The 24450-nt window shown below is 39.5% G+C and overlaps 4 protein-coding genes across 5 annotated transcripts; all 4 read left to right on the top strand.

Annotated features, from left to right (window-relative positions):
- The first annotated feature begins 1032 nt into the window (after positions 1-1032).
- Positions 1033-5389, top strand: LOC112556461 (interferon-induced protein with tetratricopeptide repeats 5-like). Its single transcript, XM_025225489.1, has 2 exons — positions 1033-1176; positions 2300-5389. Exons 1-2 carry the CDS (start codon positions 1155-1157, stop codon positions 4048-4050), a joined length of 1773 nt encoding a protein of 590 aa, XP_025081274.1. The 5' UTR covers positions 1033-1154; the 3' UTR covers positions 4051-5389.
- Positions 5390-7547: 2158 nt separating this feature from the next.
- LOC112556472 (interferon-induced protein with tetratricopeptide repeats 5-like) lies at positions 7548-11732 on the top strand. Of its 2 annotated transcripts, none has more exons than XM_025225509.1 (3): positions 7548-7695; positions 8288-10598; positions 11230-11732. In XM_025225509.1, exon 2 carries the CDS (start codon positions 8317-8319, stop codon positions 9286-9288), a length of 972 nt encoding a protein of 323 aa, XP_025081294.1. In that variant the 5' UTR covers positions 7548-7695; positions 8288-8316; the 3' UTR covers positions 9289-10598; positions 11230-11732. The 2 variants fall into 2 exon arrangements, with proteins under 2 accessions (XP_025081294.1, XP_025081295.1); XM_025225510.1 differs by having other exon boundaries at positions 7565-7680; positions 8286-10598.
- Positions 11733-12929: 1197 nt separating this feature from the next.
- On the top strand, positions 12930-18153 carry LOC112556465. Its single transcript, XM_025225499.1, has 2 exons — positions 12930-13161; positions 13979-18153. The coding sequence occupies exon 2, from the start codon at positions 14328-14330 to the stop codon at positions 15540-15542; it is 1215 nt and encodes a 404-aa protein (XP_025081284.1). The 5' UTR covers positions 12930-13161; positions 13979-14327; the 3' UTR covers positions 15543-18153.
- A 595-nt stretch (positions 18154-18748) lies between these two features.
- Positions 18749-24254, top strand: LOC112556455. The gene is made up of 2 exons (XM_025225483.1): positions 18749-19057; positions 20647-24254. The coding sequence occupies exons 1-2, from the start codon at positions 19021-19023 to the stop codon at positions 23136-23138; spliced, it is 2529 nt and encodes an 842-aa protein (XP_025081268.1). The 5' UTR covers positions 18749-19020; the 3' UTR covers positions 23139-24254.
- The last annotated feature ends 196 nt before the right edge of the window (positions 24255-24450 follow it).

Raw genomic sequence — 24450 nt, 5'->3', positions numbered from 1 at the left:
GCGGCTTGGTCAAACTGAGAAGTTGGCATTAAATACACCATAGCATAGTCGGAGCGAGATGAGGTTTAAGTAAAAGAAAAATCTCATCTTATTTACTGGAGACCATAAGAGCAAGGTAAGAATTGATGATCACGATCTGGAGATGACATGACTGGGTTCTAAACAAAATTGCAAGTCAGGTTTAGTTGTGCACACACTTGACACTAGAAACTAAACTCTAGACACCAGACGCGAGACACACCCTAAGTTCTTTAAATACAGTAATGTGCTTAGTATAGAGGTTTGGAGAACAAATTACCTGGGGCAGTAGTTAAGACACGAGGATAAGTCAATGCTCTAGGGCAACTTAAAAAACTTAAGGTCAAGCGGCTTATTTAAAAAATCATAAAGCGGTGTTCAGACCCTGCACATGTTGTTTTACCCCAGTAATAGTACTTATGACACGAAGGGTAAGTCTTTGCCCTGGGTTAAAATGGAAACTCAAGGACAAGTGTCTTGTTTCCAAAATTATAATGCGGTGTCCAGACCCGGCAGTTGTTATTTTATCTGTGCCGTAGTTATAAAGAGATGGTAAGGGTGGTCTGGGGTAAAATAACATGAAATAGTATTACCGGAGTCCGGACGTTGCTTTATAACGTTGGAAACTTTTTCTTGAGTTTCCATTTTGCCCTGGAGAAGCGTCCTACTTAAGCTTCATGCCCTTGGAGCAATACTTATAAAGAGGTGGTAAAGGTGCCCTGGGGTAAAGAAACACAAAGTAATGTTCGGGGTATGGACACTGGAGTAACAACCTATTCTTGTTTTATAGTTACAGCCCTAGTCTGACTACAAATTACCTTTTATATATGAGGACCAGGAATATAGCCACGTCACAATTATCTCTGTTTTAAAAGGTTCTGTACCTTATCTCGTGTCAGCTTATTCAAACATTGACTTGTTATTGGCTGGAACTATATTTAAGCTATTATAACACGACACTTTGTTTACTGAGTTCAGCAACGACCACGGAATGGAGACCGAAACTACCGAGAACTATGAATTCCCCCTTCCTAATCTGAGCAGCTATTTTTAGCTCTTGTCTCATTGGTACCGTATAAATATATTGTTTTATGTTGAGGACAGTCGCAGCCTGAACACTTGTTTCACCAACTAGAATGAACAGAGGGCAGGAAGAAGGTAAGACATTCAGAATACTTTTATGCTTTTGCTTACTCTGTTAATAGAATATCATCGACAACTTCAAACTGCCTAAATATTATCAGCTATACTTATTGCATATAAAGCTATATCTATATTTTATTCTTAGCTCTAGCAGTTACTAGAATTCCCCAACAAATAATGTTCTTGTTGGATGTGTTGTCATTGGATAGTTTCTAAGGGGGAAGGGGTAATATGTGTACAGCCTGTCTTCCAGCAGAAAGCAGACTAGCCGTGACAGAACCTCGCTATCTCAGACATGACAAAGCTTTCACATTATTAGAATGTCTCTTCCTGTGCTCTCAAGAGTGCTGTCTTAGGGAGAAACGAAAGATAAAGGTTATCAGTCACTAAAAAACTTGATATTTAATGTTGACATCGCCCCTAAATATCGTCTGCCCTTCCCATAGTGTAGCCTCTGTTTGAGCGGTGACAGTAGATAAGACATGTGACAATTCCGTGGATAAGAAACTTCAGGTGACGAGCATCTGTCACCAGTGAAACATAGTTCGTCCTGTTTATTTGTGCTGCGATTCTATTCTGTATTTCATGTCATACACAAAATTTACAGATGAAAATGAACATTTTAATACAGAGATAATCGTCTACGACTTTTGCACGTTGGCTTCTTTCACTCTCATTTTCAACCGCTTACCCCATAAGTACATTAGCTCGAAGACAACATTTGCTACTTTGGCCAATCATTCACACGGTACCAGCCAGTCGTGGTCAATCGCTTGAATGTTTTTATTCCTCTGTATTAGGAAAGTATCAGTGGCCTTTCGGCTTTCATTTAAAAATCTTCCTTTAAATGCCCGTTCGTTAATTCAGACTCACGCTGATATTCGGAAATCGTATAATACAGTTACCCTTGTATTTTATTGACTAGTCAACTATGTACGTGCATGTTCATGTGAGCTGTAAGCTTTTGTGCATGTGTTTGTTTAGGAGGATGTTAAAGCAAAACGAGCTTCATTGTGTTAAAAAAGTTCTAGGAGTAATATCTTTGAGTTATACAAAGTACGAGTAGGAGCAGCAGTAGAAGTATACAAATGTATATTAAGATACTGTACAGTATAACTCATGTTTATTTTTTTCACAGGTGCCCTCACGCAGTGCACGGAAGAAAATGAAGGTATGCATCAAGAAAGAGATATCTTTCGGCGAAAGCTGAGAGAATTCCCTAATCTTTTCGGAATAATTAATTACAGCACGCTTACACAGAAGCGACAGCAGACTCTTCTAGAGAAGTTCTCTGTCGAGAAAGAGGATGGCGATCATCACTGCACGGAAGCTGAGAAGACAGCCTCTTCTAATCTCATCGCCTTTCTGCTTTTTCTGAGGAAAGATCGCGAGAAGGCGGTTGAAGAGATTAACAATGTCTTGCAATCACCAAACAATGACTCTAATATTGTTGCTTTGGCCTCCATGGCTGTAATAAAGTGGGAAATGGGAGACAGGCAAGAAGGAGAAAGGTTCGTTGAAAAGTTGGAGAATCTCCGTCAACAGGAGAACTTTCAAGAGAAGGTAGTGGACGCTAAAGCCGAAATTGGTTACTGTTGTTCGAGGATGGGGATGGTCTATGCTCAACTAGCGGTGGACATGTTTAAGGAGGTCGTCAAGGCCAGACCATGTGACTACACTTGGAAGTTAGGCCTGGCAGTCGCTTTGAGGCGATCTCTAAAAACTAATTATGTGATGTACTTTCGAATCCCTCCCCAGTTAACGTCTGAGAGGTCGCTTAGAGCGTTTGACCTTCTCTTGGAAATCAAGAACAGCAACGCCCCCGACACACTGAGAGCGGAAGCCTTGGTGGAACTGGGCACATTGCTGCAAAATGAAAAGTTTCCTGAGTTTGAAGACGTGAAAGTAAAGGCAAGAAAACATGGTATAACCGCTGAACAGTGTTACGAAGAAGCCGTGGAACTAGCGCCCACTGACCCGCACGTGCTGACGCACAGCGGAAAATTTTTCAGCAATAGGAAGCAGCTCCAGAGATCTCGAGAACTGCTTGAACGCGCCATTGAAATCAGACCAACAACAACTGCCCATCATTTTCTCGGGACCACCTTGACAAAACTGGTAAGGGAAGAGAAATACCAGTCAAGACAGGACTGGGGAGCTAGTGCAGGAGGCAGACGATATGACAATGAGCGACAAATAGATCACAAACACGTTAAAGCGGCGATAGAACATTTTGAAAAGGCGATCGAAATTTCCCAGGATGACAACACACCAGCTATCTACGATCTAGGAGTACTGTATGTCTGTGTTGGGGACGATGATCAGGCTCTTAAACAGTTTTCTAAACTAATTAACCTGACAGCATCCCGTTGTAGTCCCATTCAGTTGATCAAGTCGCATGAGCAGGTAGGGCTCATCTACATGAGGAAAAAAACTGGAGCGAGAAATCAGGCAGAAAGACAAGAATACACTGCCGAGGGCTGCAGGCTGCTCCAGGAAGCTTTGCAGATGCAGTGTCAGGCTGTGAGATCACTTCCTCCAAGTGAGCCTGACCTTCCGGCCAGCAGACCTTCATTTTATGATCTCTGCTGTGCAGCTAAAGGGACGAAGTCTCCTAATCACCAATTAAAACAGATAAGCAGACTGTATGAAATGATCAGGAACTACAGAGACTATTTGAATGTTCTTACTGAGATATCCAAATTTACACGCCAGAAAACATTAAATGTCGAAAATTTAGAAGAGTGTTTGAAAAACTACGTTACTCGCCAACAGTATGACCATGCTCTGCTATTCTTGAGTCTGCTGGAGACAACGGAGGAAGAAGTACTTATCAGTCAGTGGTCAGATCCTGAGCTTCCAAATCGAGTTCGCGTTATGGCCGCTTGAAAAAAAGCTACTGAGCCTAACTGATAAGCCATATGCTTCCACTGACGAGACGATAAAAAAGAAGCCTTTTGCTTCAATGTTCTCCCTGTCGGACGAAGAGACTCCAAGACAGTTTGTGGATGATGGCTGGAACGAAGATCAGATGGAGAAATGGTGGCACGTGATGATCCTTTATAATGAAGACGATAGCGACATGAAGATCAAGGATTCGGCCGTAAAGAACATTTTACAAAACGTGTGCGGGTTGCGTGCATTGCAAACGATGATGACGATCAGTTAGATGACAGTGACTTCGAGCATAGAATCGAAAAGGCCTAGAACTCTCTTATACTTCTGGTTCTCTGTGGTCAGGAAGTATATGACTGTATTCCTTTTGCAATAACATGTTACTCTCAGCTCTTGCTCTTGTTATTTGATTTCTCTTTGCGTTTTCTGTATTTGATTTTATTCTTCATTTAGTACGGTTGTTTATTCTTCATATTTTAAATATTATTTGTTTGTTTACCTGTCCTTCGTATGCTGTCCATGTTTAGCTCTTGTTCTTAAGCGTTAAAGGCATACCTCTTTGGAGTGCGAGTATGCGCTGTACAGATTTTGCAATTATTATTATTAAACATTTAGTGAGAAAAACAAATAGACATCTAAAGTGTATTTTTAGCGTAGGCTTAAACTTTTTTAGCTTACATTCTGCGTTATTGTTGAATTAAAATTTTTCGTGCTATAACTTCTGGTAGCAAGTTTCTCTACCATGTTTCTTTTAATGTGTAATTCATATAAATGACTTTACTATATTGTTCTTTTTAATCATAATATAAAGTTGTCGGCCAAGTAATCAACCGTTAAAGGGAAAATAATGTTGATTCATATGAATTATATTACTTTTTTAAAAGATTATTCCACCATGTTAGAATTATTATTTAAGACGCTATTATTGTTGAATTGTTTTATGCTGTATTGCTCGCAATAGTTCATACACAGTAAATATAAACACTAGATTAGTTTTATCTGATGAAAGATTCATGAGGTAGTTTTGATGTGTGGATCGAAGACTGACTGTAAATAACGTGTGTGTTTTACGTTTCGAGATCGAGGCTGCGTACTGACTGACATCAAGGAAACCTCGTGTTGCTCATAGTGTGTTCCCTGGAATTTACGAGAATCGATGCTTGGATTAATTTTTATTTACCAGCACATTTTATAATTGTTTATGTGATTTATGGTTTTCCTTAATGCGTGCAACTCAAGTTTAGATTTAATGTTCATTACCAATAATTGCAGAAGTTAACGATCTTTGTTGCTTTATTGATGTATACTTCATATTAAACATTGCGAAACAGTACAGGATTGTCTCATTTCTGCCTTGTTAACTAAAAGTTAATGAGTAACAGTAGTTTAATAGGAAATTAAAGTTGAAGTCGTTTACAATATGAATTCATCATCGTTTGCTACAAAAGTACCATTGAGAAACGCTTTTGATTGGAGGTTTAAAAACATCGTTACACACTATGACTTTCACACATGCCACAGATGTTTCTCTCGTTAGTCTCATCTTTTGACCACCAATATCTAGAATGCCGCATTCTACATCTAGCAAGCAGGTATATTTTGGCATGAAGTCAGTTATGAAAATATCTGCGCGGTTGCTAATGCTTAGCAATTACCAAACGAAGGGAAAACTTCTGACCGCCTGTCTCTAGTTCTTAGCTTCATCGAGGACAGGCAGCTTGTCTCCGCTAATAGCACTAAGCTGACACTTACTTGCATCCATTTCAGCTTCAGTTCCTTTTTAAGTAGAAATGAATTGATAACTGTGGCGGCTGACCCACTATGCTACAGAAACTGTCCGACATGAGACCTTGTTCAGGACGGTCTCTAAGGTCGACGGCATACAGAAGAAAGGGTGGATGGCCAATGTCAAGGAATGGACTGGCTGTTCACTGTTCTAGGGCGGGCCCAAGACAGTATAAGATTTCACGAGTTTACGTGTGCATCGCCATTTTAGCTTCTTACGACTGGTAATAGCCGGGCCTGCTGTGGGACGACATGACATGACAAAAATCTCTCATCAAAAGACTGAAATTCGCAAACTAGTACCACAGCTTCGTGAATGGAAGAGGAGTGGTTCAACTAAACATACCTTCTCAAGTCTTAGATGGAAGTCTGCTCACAAGCCTAGAAATTAAAGCTGAGTGAAATAAGATATCAAGCTCAACGTGTCTGGAAACTAAACAGAACATAAAGTAGTAACTAGCTTGTTACAAAGATTTTTAGGTTAGGTTTGCAAATACTTGTAAGGTGAAATGGGCAGAGTGTGTGTTTGTGAGTGTGTGTGTGTGTGAAGTAAGGGAACAAGAACATCACAATGCACTTCTCAGCAAGACATCAGTGAGCACTAAGTACTTAGACAACAATGATAATGTGTGTAGCTCTTTTTCAATGCCAGGGGATTTCGAACCCAAAACATTAGCCAGGAAGGTGTTTCAACAAAACCGTTTTCCACGGTTGCCCAATTTTTTTTAGATATTATTAATTTATACAAAATAGCTTTTAGAACACGATTCAGAGTAAATGTCTTGATTTTGTGACGGCGCAGGACGAAGCTTGTACACAAGTACACAAGTTGCCCTACCTGCAGACAGGTTCATCATTGAGGAGTGGCCCTCACAGAAACATCAACACTTTTTGTATCTTAGCCTTGTTTAGTCAAGCACGTGGCAGCGGGATTAACGACACTAGTTTCTTGAATTATGCTGATACTTTTGTTAATGTTTAATCTGGACCACGGGGCATTGAACACTGACAGGTTGTCAAGTGAATGGACATCACATGGGCACTGCACTAGCTAATAAATTACTAAATGCACATATTTTAATCAATCACAAATAAGTTCACCATTATTTTTGTACCACCAGTGCTACCGACAGCTACGTTGGACTAAGTAGTCTATCACTTATTGCTGGTCCCTAATAGACAAACATTTGCCAGTTTCCATGGTTTCCATCTCAGGTGATGCTTGAGGTCATCTCAGCTGCCACATTTCCCTTTCATCTTTAAAAGGTATTCGAAGGGGCTGAAGGGGGTGAAGGGGCGCCCGGTAGTGTAGTGGTTAAAACACTCGCTTGTCACCAATGCATTGTAAAACTCAGGGTTCAGATCTTATCTCGGGACACACTGTATGTATATGTGACACCTGTCCGAGGCTGGGAGTCAGGGGTTTCTCAGGGTACTACGGTTCCCCCTCCCTCTCCCCACCCCACCCCAGCCGCCACATAGTGCGAAATCAGCTTAAGGTGGAAGCACTTTCCTAATAAACAAGCCAAACAACCGACCTTATGACAACCATGTTTCCGCGATATCGTCTCAACACACATTTTTTAAAACTGTATATTGTATTATCTCAGCTAGGCATCAAAGTTCGTTAACTTGCTATCTTTACATCTATTCGATAAGTTAAATGCTGGTCCACTATTGCACGAGAAGTGTTAATCTGATAGACTATTTATGTCGATGTTGTCAGCTTGATGTACTGTCAACTGACTGTCACATCGCATAGAGAAGAAAGTGCATCAGCAAACATTTGCTGCTCTTCAATTTACTGAAATCCTGTTGCTTGAAAGTCAAAACGGAAAAAAGGTGAGCAGAAAGGTAAGACATCAAAGCTATTGAAATGTACTCACTTTAGTGGAATTTCTCAGTATGTTATCGCCTTTATTTCTTAAAAAGTTAAGGTTTTATTTTTATATTGTACTTCAATTATCTAGCTGTGATTAGAAATATTTATTAAATATATCATAATCCATCACGGTAGATCCCTACAACAGTAGTCAATGACTCATGTGTTGAAAAGAATATCTAGAAATATTGGTCTTAAAATGTAAGGTAGTCGAATCTCAGTCGAAAGTGAAAGTAGTGAGCTTCGTGTCAGCACAAATATTTAAAAATAAAACATTGTACTTTTCCTTACATGAAGTTTTGTTGAATATATAATTACAACCATGCTGCTAGTGGGAAGAATAATTAAAAATACACTTAACACAATAGTGTGTTTTTAAACATTGACAAAAGCAGGAAATTATAATATAATATATATAAAGCAATATTATAGTGCACCTGTCACCGCGACTAACTATGAAGCCTGTTACACGTGTATACAGTATCACAGTTTTACATCTCATACTCACTTGTTCCTTTTTTGTCTAAGGTAGTATAAAGTTCATGTTACAAGTTTCTTTTACAGGTCAGCAGTAACTCTAGAGGACTCAAAATATGGCTTTTGAAAATGACCGACAAATCTTCCGAGAGAGGCTACAAGAATTCCCCAACCTTTTTCAGCTGAAACATTACTCTCAACTGCCGTTGAATAGAATGGAAAAAATTTTAGAGACATTAAAATCAGAAAGAATTGACGATAGCAGTTATCGTTCACCAGCAGAAAGCACATGCATATCTAATCTCATCGCTTTTCTCTTGTTTCTGGCAAATGATGTGGACAACGCAGTCGAAGAGATAAACAAAGTGTTGTCATCGCCCAACAATGACACCAATATTGTTGCTTTGGCCAACATGGCTGTAATAAAGTGGGAAATAGGCGACAGGATGGAAGGAGAAACCATCATTGAAAGATTACAAGAACTCAGTGAGCAGGGAAACTTTGAAGACAAGGTGATAGACGCCAAAGCTGAGATGGCCTACTGCTACTCCAGAATGGGGATGTCCTTTGCTTCAAGAGCAGAAGACATTTTTGAAGAAGTCGTCGAGGCCAGACCACACGAATACACTTGGAAGTATGGCTTGGCAAAAATTCTACGGCGTTTTACACAAAGTACTTACATATTGTTCTTTCGAATATCTTTTGAATTAGCGTCTCAGAAGTCACTAAGAGCCTTTGACCTCCTTTTGGAAATCAAGAATAGCAGAGCTCCAGGAGGAGAAAGAGCACAAGCTTTGACCGAACTGGGCTTGTTGTTGCAGCTTAAGTGGAATAAACAGTTTTCCAGGCTCGTGGACAGGGCAGAAGAAGAGCGCATAACAGCTCAACAGTGTTTCGAAGAAGCTGTGGAACTAGCACCAGAAGACCCCTATGTCCTCACACACGTCGGGAACTTTTACAATTATGCAAAGCAGCTAGACAAATCTCGACAACTACTTCAGCGCGCCATTGAAATCAGGCCAACAACAACTTCTTACCACTTGTCTTGGGAAGACACTTGTACACATGTCAATTATCCAAAGTCATAGCCAGTCGAGAGAAAACTGCGTTCAAGAGGCGATCTTTTATTATAAAAAGGCGATTGAAGAAGCTCATGGGGACAATCCAAAAGCCACGTACGACCTCGGATATCTGTATGAGCTCACTGGAAACGATGATCAGGCTCTTGACCAGTTCTCTACACTAATTAACCAGTTCGATCTACGAGATGCCCCAGCGCAGTTTGATCAATGCGCATGAACAGGCTGGGCTCATCTACATGAGGAAAAAGACGAGAGACGAAAGACAAAGACAACAGTACGCTGCCGAGGGCTGTAGGCTGCTGCAAGCTGCTTTGCAGATGGACTGTCAGGTTGTTTCGTCTCTTCTTACTTGTGGGCCTGACCTCACAGCAGCCAGGCCCTCATTCTATGACTTGGGCTGTGTAGTAGCCAGCGGGACGAGGTCTTCAGAACATCAGCTGGTAGAGTTAACCAAGCTTTTTGACAGGATAAAGAACTACGCAGAATATCTTGAATGTTCTGAAGGATATATCTGTATACAGATCACAGTACACCAACGATCCAAATAATTTGAGAGAAGGTTACAAAGCTATGTTAGTCGCAAGCAGTATGATCACGCCATTTTATTTTTGAGCCTTCTGGAGATAACAAAAGAAAGAAAACTAATCAATCAGTGGTCAGATCTTCCAAGGCGATGTCGTTTACTGGCTGCTAGGGAAAAGCTAATGAATATAGCCAAAGCCCCACCTGGTTCCATTGATGACAAGATGATAAAGAGATGCTTCGTTCAGGCAATCCAACCCGAATTCTCCCAAAATAATGAAGCGATCCAAAGGAAGTACGTTGACGATGGCTGGAGTAAAGACCAGGATGAGAAATGGTGGCACGTGATGATATTTCATGACGTAGACGATGAGTATATGAAGGTCAAAGGTTTAGCGATTAAGGACATTTTACAAAACATGTGTGGACTGCATGTGACCTGCATGGCAGATGATAATGACGATCTGCCAGATGACAGTGGTGAATCACGAATAGCCGAAAAGGCTAATAACTCGCTTATCCTGTTGTTCTCTGTGGCCCAGAAGGACATTCAGGTGGCTTTTCGGAGTCAATGATGCAGATGCTGAGAGAAGCTCGCTCCTCTGCTGATTGCGAGCGCCAAGACACTTCTGGCTCTGCTGATGGACAACGCTCGGCCTCCGGACAATCTTCATCCTGATCGCTGCTTGCAATGCCCGTCTCCTCTCTTCGGACCCCATGCTCCTTACACTCCGGAACTCATCGAAGCTGTCCACATGTTGTGCTGTTTCTTGGCTGACGTGCCGATGGACACGGTGAGAAAATTTCAAATTATTAAATAATGAGAAAGACTGGAATATCAAGTAGGCACATAAAGAACAAGGGGTTTTATAAAGGATTACAATGAAATATAATTTCATTAAAATGGTTTGGATGTTTTCATTGCATGAATACCGATTTAATACTTTCAAATTTAATAAGAGTGTTTCAAATAGAGTTTGTTTAGACTATAGGATTATAAATGTCTCGCTCGCAAATAATTTCTGCGATTTTTGCAAATATCTTTAAGTCGCCGATCGAAACTGTAAATATAGTAACACTGTGACTATGACAATTATAATTATATAATCTAACCTTAAAATATATTTATTTAAAGTTTTTACTCCTACTTTAATGATCCCAACACAAGCTGGCTCCATTGAATGAATGAGCTTCAGATCTTAAATGACGATTTTAAACTTACATTTTCAGCATAATTTTTGCATTATCTTTTGTAAACATTTTTTTCTGTAATTCCTTTGTGCAATAGTGCTGAATTAAAAACTATCTACCTGTTTATTTTAATTTGTACTTGAGACGAATAGCGCTTGTATTTTGTGTTTCTTTTATTTAAAGACAATTTACAGTTGCACTTAATTTTTGTTAATTCATGGATATTTACTGCAGTAGAGAAACAAGGAGGAGACGGCGAAGTGCTAGAGGAGGACAAAGAAATGAAACAAAGGAGGACAGAAAACGGGAAAGAGAAATTACTGCAATTGCTGTTGTCACCAATAATAGCTTTGACTCAGATTGTCGCATTTACATATTTTATTTTGCCCGATCACTGTTAATCATTATCTTGTAATTTGAAACTTAAGACAAATTACCTCACTTACATTACTTACAAAATAAAATCATGTGATTAATTTTAATTTATGAAGTACAATTTAATCAGATTTGTGTATTTTACATTTCATGGATTTGAAATGTTTTGAGATATTGCGGTTTCTCAAGATTTAAACTTTGATATAAAATGTGTCGCAGTACCTTCGATGTGAGGAATCCGTTGTAGTATTCTGCGCTGTTGAGTACAATTGTTCTCTAGCAAAGTATGTTTAAATATGCTGCAAAATATTCTCTGATAGCTTAAAATTATACCAAACAGTTTATGACCCTTGTAAAATATTTCTCATGGCACATTCATGACCTTATCTCACGTGACATTGTGATCACGAGTTGTGAGAGTCTGGCCAAGAACCACACACCACATACGGCAAGAACATGAACTCGCATGTCTATTTTATTCTACTTCGGACATGACGAGAATTTTATTTTGGACTACTTCTTGTGCAAGCGTTTTTAGAAAAGGTTTTATGCATTATATTGCTCTCTCAAGTGTATGCACTTCTTAAAAATTATGGTCAACAACAATAGTAGAATTTTTTAAAATTAGTATGTGCTTCATATTAAGCGTTGATTAATATTACGCTGGATTGTAATGTATTATCTTACTCTTGATTAGTTAATTTTGAAAATGAAGGGCTAACCGAGTGAAACAAGAAATTGTTGTTACATCAACAAACTATAAGCCTTCATTGCAAAAATATATAGCTTAGTCTCAGTAAATACTTGACATAAAAACAACAGCAGCTTTGATAGCTGATGTAGTAATAGAAGCAACAACGCCGACAACAGTCTACGACGACTCCCACTGTCAGAAAAAGAAGTGTCAAATAAATTCGTAATTGTTTGCTGTCGAATAAATTCTTCATTACACTTGTTCGTTCCATGTTTTTCGTTTCGGGTGAAACTGTAAGCTGCATTAATTTCTGTTTCTAAACAAAGGAGGAGGAGTTTGGCACGAGGGTGATAGCTCTACCTCCACATACGGGTGGCGGGGTGAAAAGAAAGAAAGTATGCAACGGTGTAAGTTCCGCCGTCCAGGTGTGACAAGCCCTCGGATACTTTCTCTCTGTTCCATTACCAGGACCCTACACGACGTTCACGCCTGTACTAGTAGGCAGTCCACCTACTGTCCCCTTCTTGCCTTCTCTGACTACTTAGGGTCCTCTGCCTTAATAATATTTATTTAAAAGCCTGTACACAAGGCCTTTTTAAGTATTCAAGTGGACTATGATGTGGACTCGTCAGACTTTAATTGTGAGAAATCCACTGTCCCATCAAAAATTATCACATGACACTTCCCCCAGTCCCTTCAAATACACAGTCGCATTCAATAACGAGATTTGCAAAGAACACTTCTAGCCTAACAACACAACAATTTTATCATGGGAATGGCTTTGCTTTGGAAGTGTAATAATCGTCAGACCCTACACTCTCCGCTCTTTCCCTTATCACCCGATGTGACAGCTCAGCGCCTGGTTTCGTTATGGTACCCCCAACAGAGCAACAACTGTAAATCGAAAGTAGACACAAGCACCTGCAAGCAAATGTGTACAGTTAGTTTTATTGTTCTGGGTATTCCATCCGACAACAGATGGTACATTTTCTAGAGGGAAGACAGTCCTACATCACCACAACGGACATGTGTTTTCTTTGCTGATCTTTATTTCAACTTCACTTTGAAATTTAAAATGAACAGGAGGCAGCTGGAAGGTAAGGCTTTATAATTACTGAATCGTTAAAGTTTAACTAACAGATCATGGAGTATGAGCTTTGTTCCAAGTATCACCTACCAGTTTGTAACAGCATAATGCTGATCAGTCGTCGTTGTCGCTGTTTCCACTAGGAATGTTTTGACATTCATGGCTAGAATACCAGTGTATTACAGTTACAAGTAAAGAGGTTCCTTTTAAGATTATTATACCTCACAATATCGTATCATTTCCGTTGACAAGATTTCTGTAATAACCAGCAGAGGAAGGTCGTCGTGGCTACTAAAGGAAATCAGTTTGGACTAGTTTGACAAAATGTATTTGTAAACGGCCGGAGTCCATTCGTTAGTAGAATTTGCCAAGTCACCCAGTAATGCTTAAAAGGGTAGTTTCGTTTTCCACAAGCTGAATAAACTGCAATCGAAAATGAAAGTAGAGAATTATGGTGAATTCAGTTCTGAGAAAGGAAGTACCGTTGCTGATAAATGAAGACCTGTTCACACAAACAACTCTACTGAACAAGATTTAGAGACGGTGTTGACGTCATACGGTAACTGTTCTTTTTTTTTTTTTGAGGGGTTTGGGGAAGGGGGAGGGGTTTGAAACGAAAGTAGAGAGATCGGTTGAATGAAATTTCAGCTTTCATTTCTTACACTCTTTTTATCTTATCGTAAGAGCAACGGAGACATTAACTCTCCGTTATATTGTCCAACTAAACAACATGAAACAGAAAGCAAAGATTGTGATACCTTTCTGCTTCGTGGATCAACTAGTGTAACCCTCATAACGGGGCAATGTATTCTTGTTTCTTTTTACAGGGGCACAGTCTTCACACATGATAAGAGACGAAGATGCTATCGAAGAGAGAAAAATATTTCGAAAGAAGCTGAGAGAATTTCCAAATCTTTTCCACATAAATGATTACAGTGAGCTGACACAAAAACGTCAGAAAAATATTTTAGATAAATCATGTTTGAACAGAGAGACCGGTGATGAACACAGTGCACAGCAGCAGAGAACACAGTCACTTGTAATCTCATCGCCTTTTTGTTGTTCTTGAAGAAAGATTACGACAAGGCCGTGAAGGAGATTGAAGAAGTGTTGAAATCCCCAAACAACAGCACCAATATTGTTACCTTGGCACACCTGGCTATAATAAAGTGGGAAATGGGGAACAGGGAGGAAGGAGAAAGGTTAGTTAAAAAATTAGAGGAACTCCGAGAACAGGAAAACTTTCAAGAAAAGCTATTGGACGCTAAAGCTGAAATTGCTTACTGTTATTCCAGGATGGGGATGGTCTTTGCTCCACTAGCAGTGGACAAGTTTGAAGAAGTTGTCAAGGCCAGACCACTTGACTACGATTGGAAGTACGGCCTGGCACTCGTTCTAAGGCGTTTCACACACCTTAATTATAGAATGTACTTTCAAATGTCTTCTGAATTAACGTCTCCACGGTCCGTAAGAGCCTTTGACCTTTTCTTGGAAATAAAGAACAGCAACAGCCCAGACACACTAAGAGCCGAAGCCTTGGTAGAATTGGGCACATTGTTGGGGTACGCAAAGTCTCCTGAATTTGAAGACGTGAAAATAAAGGCGAGACAACATGGTATAACTGCTGAACAGTGTTACGAAGAAGCCGTGGAACTAGCGCCCACTGACACGCACGTGCTCACGCACAGCGGGAAATATTTCAGCTTTAGAAACCAGCTCGACAGATCTCGCGAACTTCTCGAACGCGCCATTGTAATCAGACCGACGACAACTGCCCACCATTACCTCGGGACTACCTTTATGAAAATGGCGAGACGACAAGAGACAAGCCAGTCGAGACAAAGTTGGAGAGACAGGGCAGGAGGAAGGCATAATGGCAATGGACGAGGGTCTAATTCATCTTCTTGGAGACAAAACTTAGGAGGAGGTACATGGGATAGACCCACACTAAGAGGAAGTCACAATGAAGGAGCAATGCAAAATGGTGAAGAAGGGCTGTTTCGAGAGACTGTTTTTGATCAGTGCCAATCAAGAACTGGAAATTATTCATCGGCCCTAGAAAAGAACTTTTCACGCTTGACAGTGAGAGACGAGGATAGACAGAATGATTTTACTCAGCGTTCTCAGAGTGCTTCTGTCATGGAGTACGCCTTCAATTGGGCAGTAAGACCAGGTTCATTACACCCGGACCATGAATACGTTCAATCTGCGATGTATCATTATCAGCAGGCGATTAAATTGTCTCATGGGAACAATTCTCCAGCTATCTATGATCTAGGAGTACTGTATGTCTGTGTTGGGGACGATGATGAGGCTCTTAAGCAATTCTCCAAGCTACTTAACCAGACAGAATCACGTGGTAGTCCCCATGCAGTTGATCAATGCGTATGAACAGGCTGGGCTCATCTACATGAGGACAAAGACTAGAGCCAGAACTGAGAACCAAAGACAAGAATGCGTTGCCGAGGGTTGCAGGCTGCTAGAAGCTGCTTTGCAGATGCAGTGTCAGGTTGTTTCATCACTTGACACCAGGCCCTCATTCTACGACTTGTGCTGTGTAGCAAGCGGGAGGAAATCTCCAGAACATCAACTGAAAGTGTTAGCTAAACTGTTTGAAATGATCAAAGTCTTTTCGGAATACCTAAACTTTCTAACTGATATACCTGTATTTAGACCCCAGGACACTTCAGACCCCAACATTTTGGAGAAAAGGCTGAAAAAGTAGGTTGAATGCGGGAAATTTGATGATGCCTTGTTGTTTGTGAACCTGCTAGAGGCAACAGGAAGAAGAAGAATTAGTCAAACAGTGGACAGATCCCCAACTTCCTAGGCGAGTTCGTGTTATGGCTGCAAGAACAAAGCTATTGACCCTAACCGATACGCCATCTGCTTCAATTGATGACATGATAAAGAAATGCTTTTTACAGGCGATTCAGACAAAATCTTACCTGTCCAGCGAAGAGACCCAAAGGCAAATCTTGGACGATGGTTGTAGAGAAGTGGGAGATGAAAAAGGGTGGCACGTGATGATCCTTCACGATCAGAACGATGACGACATGAAGATGAAAGGTCTGACGATCAAAGACATTTTACAAAACGTGTGCGGGCTGCGCGTCACGTGCATGTCAGACAATGGACAATAATCATTTAGATGACAGTGGCAATGAGATTTTAATGAATAGAGCCAGGAAATCACGTATTCTTTTGTTACTCTGTGGTCCAAAAGAGTTTCCGGACGAATTTTTGGCAGACATTGTGACAGTGTTTTCACAAGTGCGTGTTGTTGATGAAGGCAAACCCAAGACACTTCTTGCTTTGGTGATCAACAACACCCAACGCCCGAATATTCGTTTTCTTGATCGTTGGTTGCAGTGTCCGCCTTCTCTCTTTGGAGCTCTTGACCTTTCTTCACCAGAACTGATCAACGATATCTGTAATCTGTTTTGTTTCCTAGCTGACATAACTGGCGATAACAAGTGATCTTTATGGAACATCACTTTTATATTGACGCCCTGAGAATTGTAAGTGTCAAGTACTCAGAAGTCTTCAAGAGCAGGCGCCGATGATGGAACCAAAGAAAGAAAACATTTTGACAACTTCTAATTTAAGTGATACCATAAAGGCACATGCTACAGACATTATAAATAATATAATTATAAATAATATTATTTTTAAGTTTCAATGTGATTAATATCTGAGTCTTCACCAGTTTCCCGATTTCCACTTTGTGTGCTTCTGGAATACATGTATCATTGTAATAATATGTTTTTAATGCACGAAATATCTACTTTTAGTCCTATATGTATCTATTTGTGAAGCGTTATATTTTTACCTTTGTGTGGACTGTTTAATATCCTTATTTATATATTATCTATATACTGTATTGGTAAAAGATTGATGGGGCCACTGCAGGAAAAAAACTGAAGAAAGGGAAATAAGAGGAGATGAAGAAGAGAAAAACGAAAGAAAAAATATTATGGCATTGGATACTGTAGATGATGATAAATATAAAAAATAATCCTAACCCCTTTTAATAATATGTTTCTAGGAAAATGTAAAATAAAACATGAAATCAAACTTTGTTTGTCCGAAGAAGTCCAAGACAAAAAATTTTCTCTTGCTCACAAACCCAACCACATATACAAACATATTATGAGCATATATATATATACAACATAATGCCAGACACACATACCAATACAAGACATTTGACACACACAAACTCACGCACATCCACATTTTTTTTTCACACACACATACATATGAACCCCCTAAGGAGGATGCCAGGTAGTATGGAAGCCATACGAGTCCTTGTGGCATTTATTTAGGTGGTGATGGCTGCTGGCACGAAGAACCTCTGGTTGGCATATTGCAGAGAACCATGTACAATATCTCTGCCTTTTTATTTTAATATGTACATAATGAAAACATTGCATTTCTCTGCCCTTTTCACGGTGGTGAACCGCATGGTATGGTTTTTATTGTATTATGATTCTTCTACAACATTTATTGCAGTATGGCACATGACAAGTCTTTGATTACAATATGGAAGACAGAGACCAACAAGCAGCTTAATGGCGTGTTTATAATGTGCGCCAAGAATCCTTGTAAATGCCGAGAACTTGCAAGCTGACGATGTCAAAGGATAACTTCGTAAAGTGCTACAAAGAAATGTTTATCTTTGAAATTCAGGAGACTTTTTAGAACTATCAGGATATGATGTTCAGTTAATGTTTGATAAATACGTATATTCTACTAAAACATGTTTAATGGAATTTTAGTCGTTGTGATCCTTTAGAGCTGTATACTTAGGCTCAGGTTTTATTTCATTTTCAATGTTTATATCCAGAATGAATGTAAGCCTGTGAGAAGACAATAATTTTAGTTGTATGCTTAATCTGAACATAACTAATTGTACAGTCACAAAAGATCCCTTCAGAAGACAAATTGTTTCGTTTGCTGTACCACTCTATTTAACACATTAAAGTATATCAATTTAAAAGAAACTGTTTGTTATAAGCGAGAAAGTTTTATCATTGTTTAAAAACCATGCCACGTAGGAACATTGTAATTTGTTCTTATGAACAAAAATAATAATTATTTATTAATTATTCGTGTATGCGGAAAACATCATCACACACCACCTTACCATGTTGTCATCATTATTATCAAGAATTACTATGATATCGTCTCCACTTCTAAAAATCACCTTTCATCTTTAATGCAGATAACCCCATTTTGAAGTTTTTTTGAGATCACATGATGTGAACTTACTGTCTTTTTCTCCATATTAACCTGTGTCCCTTAATACTGATCATATCCCTCTGGTTAAAGATCTAGTGGACAGCAATTTTTTCTAACAACTGGGCACATCTCAATACAAGATCTTAGTTCCATAAATTCTGGTGAATACATGATCTTTTTTTAATGGATACACGCCTACAGAGATCCCCATGCACAGAAAAAGGTCAAACTCTTGCATCCCCGAATACGCCGAATGAACCTACGATCCCATTGGCTGAGCCCTTCACACCGAACATATATCTATGTACAAACCTGACGTCAGCGTTCTTGTCCTCGTTCTGTGCATGAACTTGTTTGTAGGCAGATCACAATAACAAAAGGAAGGGATTTATTCACACACGAGGAAGCCAAACCATTATCAAAATGTGCACCTCGCTAATACTTTAAATCACGGGTCTACCTCCACCTTTGATATGGAATAAGGAGGGAGTGTTGATATCACATGCTTTTTATATCGTTCTACTCATACTGGCTTCGTGTCAAAGTCGATATCACTCGCGGAGGGCAGTGTCATGCAGTGAGTGCAGCAGGAAGCACACTGTGAGTTTGGAGCTTCCCTACCTGCATGCTAACCTGCAAAATGGACGCAGGACGACAGAGAGGTAAGATATCAAGAGCTGTTTAAGAAACATGTGTAGTATGTGCATATTAGACAATTACAATTAATTCGGAAAGCATAAAGTTTTGTTTGGAATGATTAAGTTGCTTTAAAACAAAGTTTGTCTCGAAGCCAAGTGACAATCAAAAGAGAAAGTAGCTTTCCGGGAAGCAGTTTAGAAAATTGAAGTATTTCTTATCTGTAGCTCAATGCCAGATTGTTGAGGACAGGAGTCGCAACACGCACTCTCTGTGTCGGGACGGGAGAGAAGAATCGAACGAACCATCTCGGAAAGAAAGAATAAACCTGATATTATAAAAACATTTATCTTGCGAATCAGAAATAAAAATACAAATTTTACATAGAAATCATTTCATCTTCTGTGTTTGTGCCGTGCAGCTATACGCGAGTACATGTATGTGTGCATGTAGTTTTGTTTGCAAGTGCGTATCTGTACAGGTTATTGTCCCTAATGTACACACATTTGTTTGAGATCGCTTTTCCTTGCCTTTAAGCATTTCTTATAACACCTAAGCTCAAAATTATATTTACTCAATATGAGAGAGAAAAGACGGGGGCAAGGAGGGGGGTAGTGACAAAGTATTTTACAATTGTCACTAGACGTATCCCATCATTGACGAAGCGAGGAAAGTCACGATGTAAAGACCATTCTTAACCAGCGAAATGTGGCATAGAGTTTGCAAGTCTGGGAAAGCTATGTTTAGAAGTCACTGGAAATTAATTAATACAAATGATTGGAATTTGAGTCAACATGTTGAAACAAGCTCGAACTTGCTAGTGGATATATTACCCACAGTATGGACTGGTTAACGTTGACGTCTGAGGTTTGACACTTCGGCACCTTCCCCAATGAACAACTGCTTTAAATTCAACACATTTAACTACCATGTATAATTAAAAATACTATTACCATAGTTGTAACTATAATTTAATCAAAGTAAACAACTCTGAAGTCACTCTTAATTTAACAATATTTGTGCTCTATACCGATACTGGACAATTATTACAGATGCACGGCAAACAGAAGCGGTTTTTTAAATGCAGGTAGGTGGTAATACAGTTCCCTCTTTCTCACCTGGAGAAAAGCCGATTTAAGACGGTAGTTATGTCGGTATACGGTGCCATGTTAACACTAGTTCTGCCATCCTCCATCCTTGGTCAGTGTAAGGTTATCCACGTAGCTTATGTAAACGTTAGGATCGGGTATGAATCCCTTAAAACTCAGAGGATCGAATTTGAGCTTTGTCATTTCTGATGGAATGATGCATGTTGTTCTTAAGTATTTTTATTGTTGATCTTACACTGTCAAGATTGATATGAGTTTTTAAGCATAGAGGTATGAGTTTAAAACGCCCACTCCTATATTTGACGAATAACTTTTCTGATGTTTTGCCTTTCCCACGTAAAATTATTTTTGTAATGTATAATTATCTTTTCCTTTGTAAATCTTTTACATAAATATCTTTCTGGTTTGTAACACGTTAGTTTCGCTCGAAAATTTCCAATGCAACATTATAGACAACAACGCATAAACATAATTTTTAGATGGTCGTTTTCCTCCGTTATTTACAGGTGGCCAGGGACTGTACAGGGCACAGAACGAAGCTCTTATGAAAGACAGACAAACCTTTCGAGAGAAGCTACAAGAATTCCCCAACCTTTTTCAGCTCAAAGATTACTCTGAACTGACAATGGAACGCAAGCAGAATATGTTAGACCGGCTAAAATCAGAAATAATTGACGAGAGTAACTATCACACACCAAAAGAGGTCACGTGCATCTCTAATCTCATCGCCTTTCTCTTGTTTCTTACAAAAGACGTTGAGAAAGCAGTCGAAGAGACAAACAAAGTTTTGACATCTCCAGATAATGACACTAATGTTGTAGCTTTGGCTAACATGGCTGTTATGACTTGGGAAAGAGGGAAAAGAGTAGAAGGAGAAAAAATGTTAAAAAAATTACAAGAACTCCGTAATCTGGAGAACTTTCAACAAAAGGTAACTGATGCTAAAGGTGAGATGGCGTACAGCTACTCCAGGATGGGGATGACTTTTGCAGCACTGGCGGTAGACACGTTTGAAGAAGTCGTCCAGAGCAGACCCCTCGACTACACATGGAAGTTAGGCCTGGCACTCGTTCTGAGGCGTTTCACACACATTAATTACAGAATGCACTTTCGTATATCTTCTGATTTAACATCGCAGAGGTCTCTGAGAGCCTTTGACCTTCTCTTGGAAATCAGGAACAGCGACGCTCCAGAAGGGCAAAGAGCACAGGCTCTGGTTGAGCTTGGCATGCTTCTGGAACAGTGGTGGAATGCTGAGATGTCGAGTGTCATAGAAAGGGCCAAAGAAAAAGGTATAACTGCTGAAAAGTGTTACGAAGAAGCTGTCCAGCTAGCCCCAGAAGATGTTTATGTGCTCGCAAAGTGCGGAAAATTTTTTAAAATTAAAAATAAACTAGACAAATCTCGAGAAATACTTGAGCGCGCCATCGCAATCAGACCAACAACAACTGCCCATCATTACCTCGGGAACACATTTGTGAGAATGGCCATCTGGCAACAGAAAAATCAGTCAAAACAGTTTGACAGAAAAACTAATATCACAGATCCCAGTCACCAGGAACTTTCAAACAGGATGCAGAGAATGGCCGTTGAGGAGCCTCATTCCAGTCAGCAAGCTAATACTGAGGCAACTGCAGCGTACGTACGCATTATAAAATCGCCAAAAAGGCTACTCTCAATGTCACTTGATCAGTACGTTGAGAAGGCATTGTATCATTTTGAAGAGTCCATAAGATTATCTTGCAAGGAAAATTCTCCAGCTGTCTATGATCTAGGACTATTGTATGTGTCACTTGGTGACGATGACAAGGCTTTAGACCAGTTCTATACACTCATTAACGAGACGGGATCTCGAGCTAGCCCAGTACAAATTATTAATGCGCATGAGCAGTCTGGCTTCCTCCTCTTGAAAAAAAGTTCTAGTGCTAACGACGAAAATGATAAAGAAAATTACGCCTCCGAGGCCTGCAGGCTGCTTCAAGATGCTCTACAGATGCAGTGTCAGGTTGTGTCGTCACTTCCGGATACCGTTCCGAACTTTAAAACCCTCTGGCCTTCATTTTATGAACTTTGCAATGCAGCTAAAACTAGTTCATCGCCAGACCGTCAAATGAAGGAGATGGCTAAACTCTTTGAAATGATTAAGAACTATGCAGAATGCCTCGATGTTTTGGACGAGATGTCTAAATTTAGTCCCCAGGAAACAGTTGATCCTGAGTTTCTAGAGCAACGGCTAAACTGTTACGTTAACCTCAAGCGTTATGACGATGCCCTTCTCTTCCTCAGCATGCTGGAAACAACCAAGGAAGAAGAACTAGTTCGTCAGTGGTCCGATCCCCACCTTGCAAAACGAGTTCGTGTTATGGCTGCAAGGGAAAAGCTTTTAAAAACTGGGGCTCCACCATCTGCTTCTATTGATGACAAAACGATAAAGAGATGCTTTGTCCAGGTAATTCAATCCGATTTCTCCCAAACTGACGAAGAGACACAAAGGAAGTACGTAGACGATGGTTGCAGCGAAAATCTGGAGAGGAAATGGTGGCACGTGATGATCCTTCATGACCTCTATGACGATGATATGAAAGCCAAAGGTCTGACTATCAAGAACATTTTACAAAACGTGTGCGGACTGCGTGTCACGTGCATGTCAGACGATGATGACGTCAGACCTTATGACCATGAGCTCTGGACTATCCACGAGAACGCTGAAAAATCTCAGATTTTCTTGGTACTCTGTGGCACCAAAGATTTTTCCGACGAGTTTTACGAAAATTTCCTTCAGGTGCTTCCTGAAATGTGTTCTGGGGACACCACACGCAAGCCGATTCTTGCTTTGCAGCTCGACAACGTTCCTCGTCCTAAGAAGCTTCATCCTCATCGTTGGTTCCAATGTCCACCTTCTCTCTTTGGAACTCCTGACCTTTACACTCCAGAACTGATCGACGACATCTGCAACCTGTTTTGTTTCTTAGCCGACATAACTATTGACATTGAGTAATCTCTCTGAAATATCTTGTGTATAACTCACCTGGAAAGGCACTTTATTCTTTGCAAACTGACAAAACCTGGCTGCAGAAGAATATTTGCTCACCGCTCGTCACCGGTCTCTTGATCTCTACACTACCATCATCTTTTGTTTTATAGCCAACAGTGTTGAAACAAGAGCTTAAGTGAAACACAAGACCTCTAAAGTGATAAATATGATTTTTTTTGTGAGGGAAAAGCTTAGGAATTTAGGAATAGCATATAAAAGGGTTGACTGTATTTATATTGACAGTCATAGGATTTATTTTTATAGAATCGTTATAATGTGTTTGTATAATGGATAACAAACCAAAAATTATTTTTTTCTGTTTTTCTTTACATCTCAAAGAGTGTGATTTTTTTTTATCAATGTAGTTCAGAGACATGCAACATAAGCAAATATTATTATTTATACTCGCATTATAAAATGTAAATACACTTAAGGGACAAGAAATAGTTTGATGTTAAGAGCAGACAAAGCCAAAAGAAACAAGCTGCTCATGATGATACTTTAGACCCTGATCCATCGATACAAAATGTTTAACCACCTACCAAGAACCACAAAATATACTTCTACAACCATACAAGTCATGCTGTCTTGGCACTAAAGCATAGGGAGGTGTCAGAATAAATACAGAAATTTATTCTAAAACATTTAGGTATTCGTATGGTTGTGTCCAGTAAAGGGAGAGCATCTTTGCTTAAACCTCCCACTTGGGTAAAAAAATAATTTCCCCAAACGAAGTAAATTTTCCAAAATGCTAGCAGATTACATGTTTGGAAATTAGTTCATTGTAATCTGAGAAATATTTTAACACAGAACAGAATGTAGTTTCGAAAACGTTAGGGATAAGGATTTTATCTTTCCAAATTTTGACATTTGAACTGTTTCTGCGCGCGGGGAGAGTAGAGAGCATATAATAGTATAGTGATTACATTACACAGTGTCTTCAAAGAAATATTCGTTTAAGGTGTAGCACATTAGTAGACCATGCTTAATTACTTTAATCTACATTTGGCAGTTGGTATAATTAAAACTGCTTGTATTGCGTGTCTTTATTACAATAATAATTGCAGTGTACTGTTACAAGTTTTGACTTGAAAAACTATTGGTGTTCAGCAAATTGATTAATAGAAGTGGTTTGTATTTGTGTTTGTAAACAGTCTTGGTCAGATTTCCAGTTTGTAATTGTAAAATTAGTGTTGCTTTGATCTCATTTCACCTCTGAGAAATAGAATTAATTAAAGAGAATGATACCCCAAACTGGTATTCTACACTGGAAATA

This window comes from Pomacea canaliculata, linkage group LG2, assembly GCF_003073045.1.
Source record: "Pomacea canaliculata isolate SZHN2017 linkage group LG2, ASM307304v1, whole genome shotgun sequence".
NCBI lineage: Eukaryota > Metazoa > Mollusca > Gastropoda > Architaenioglossa > Ampullariidae > Pomacea > Pomacea canaliculata.
The sequence above is the reverse complement of the archived record's forward strand: the minus strand, read 5'-3'. Positions and strand labels throughout refer to the sequence as shown.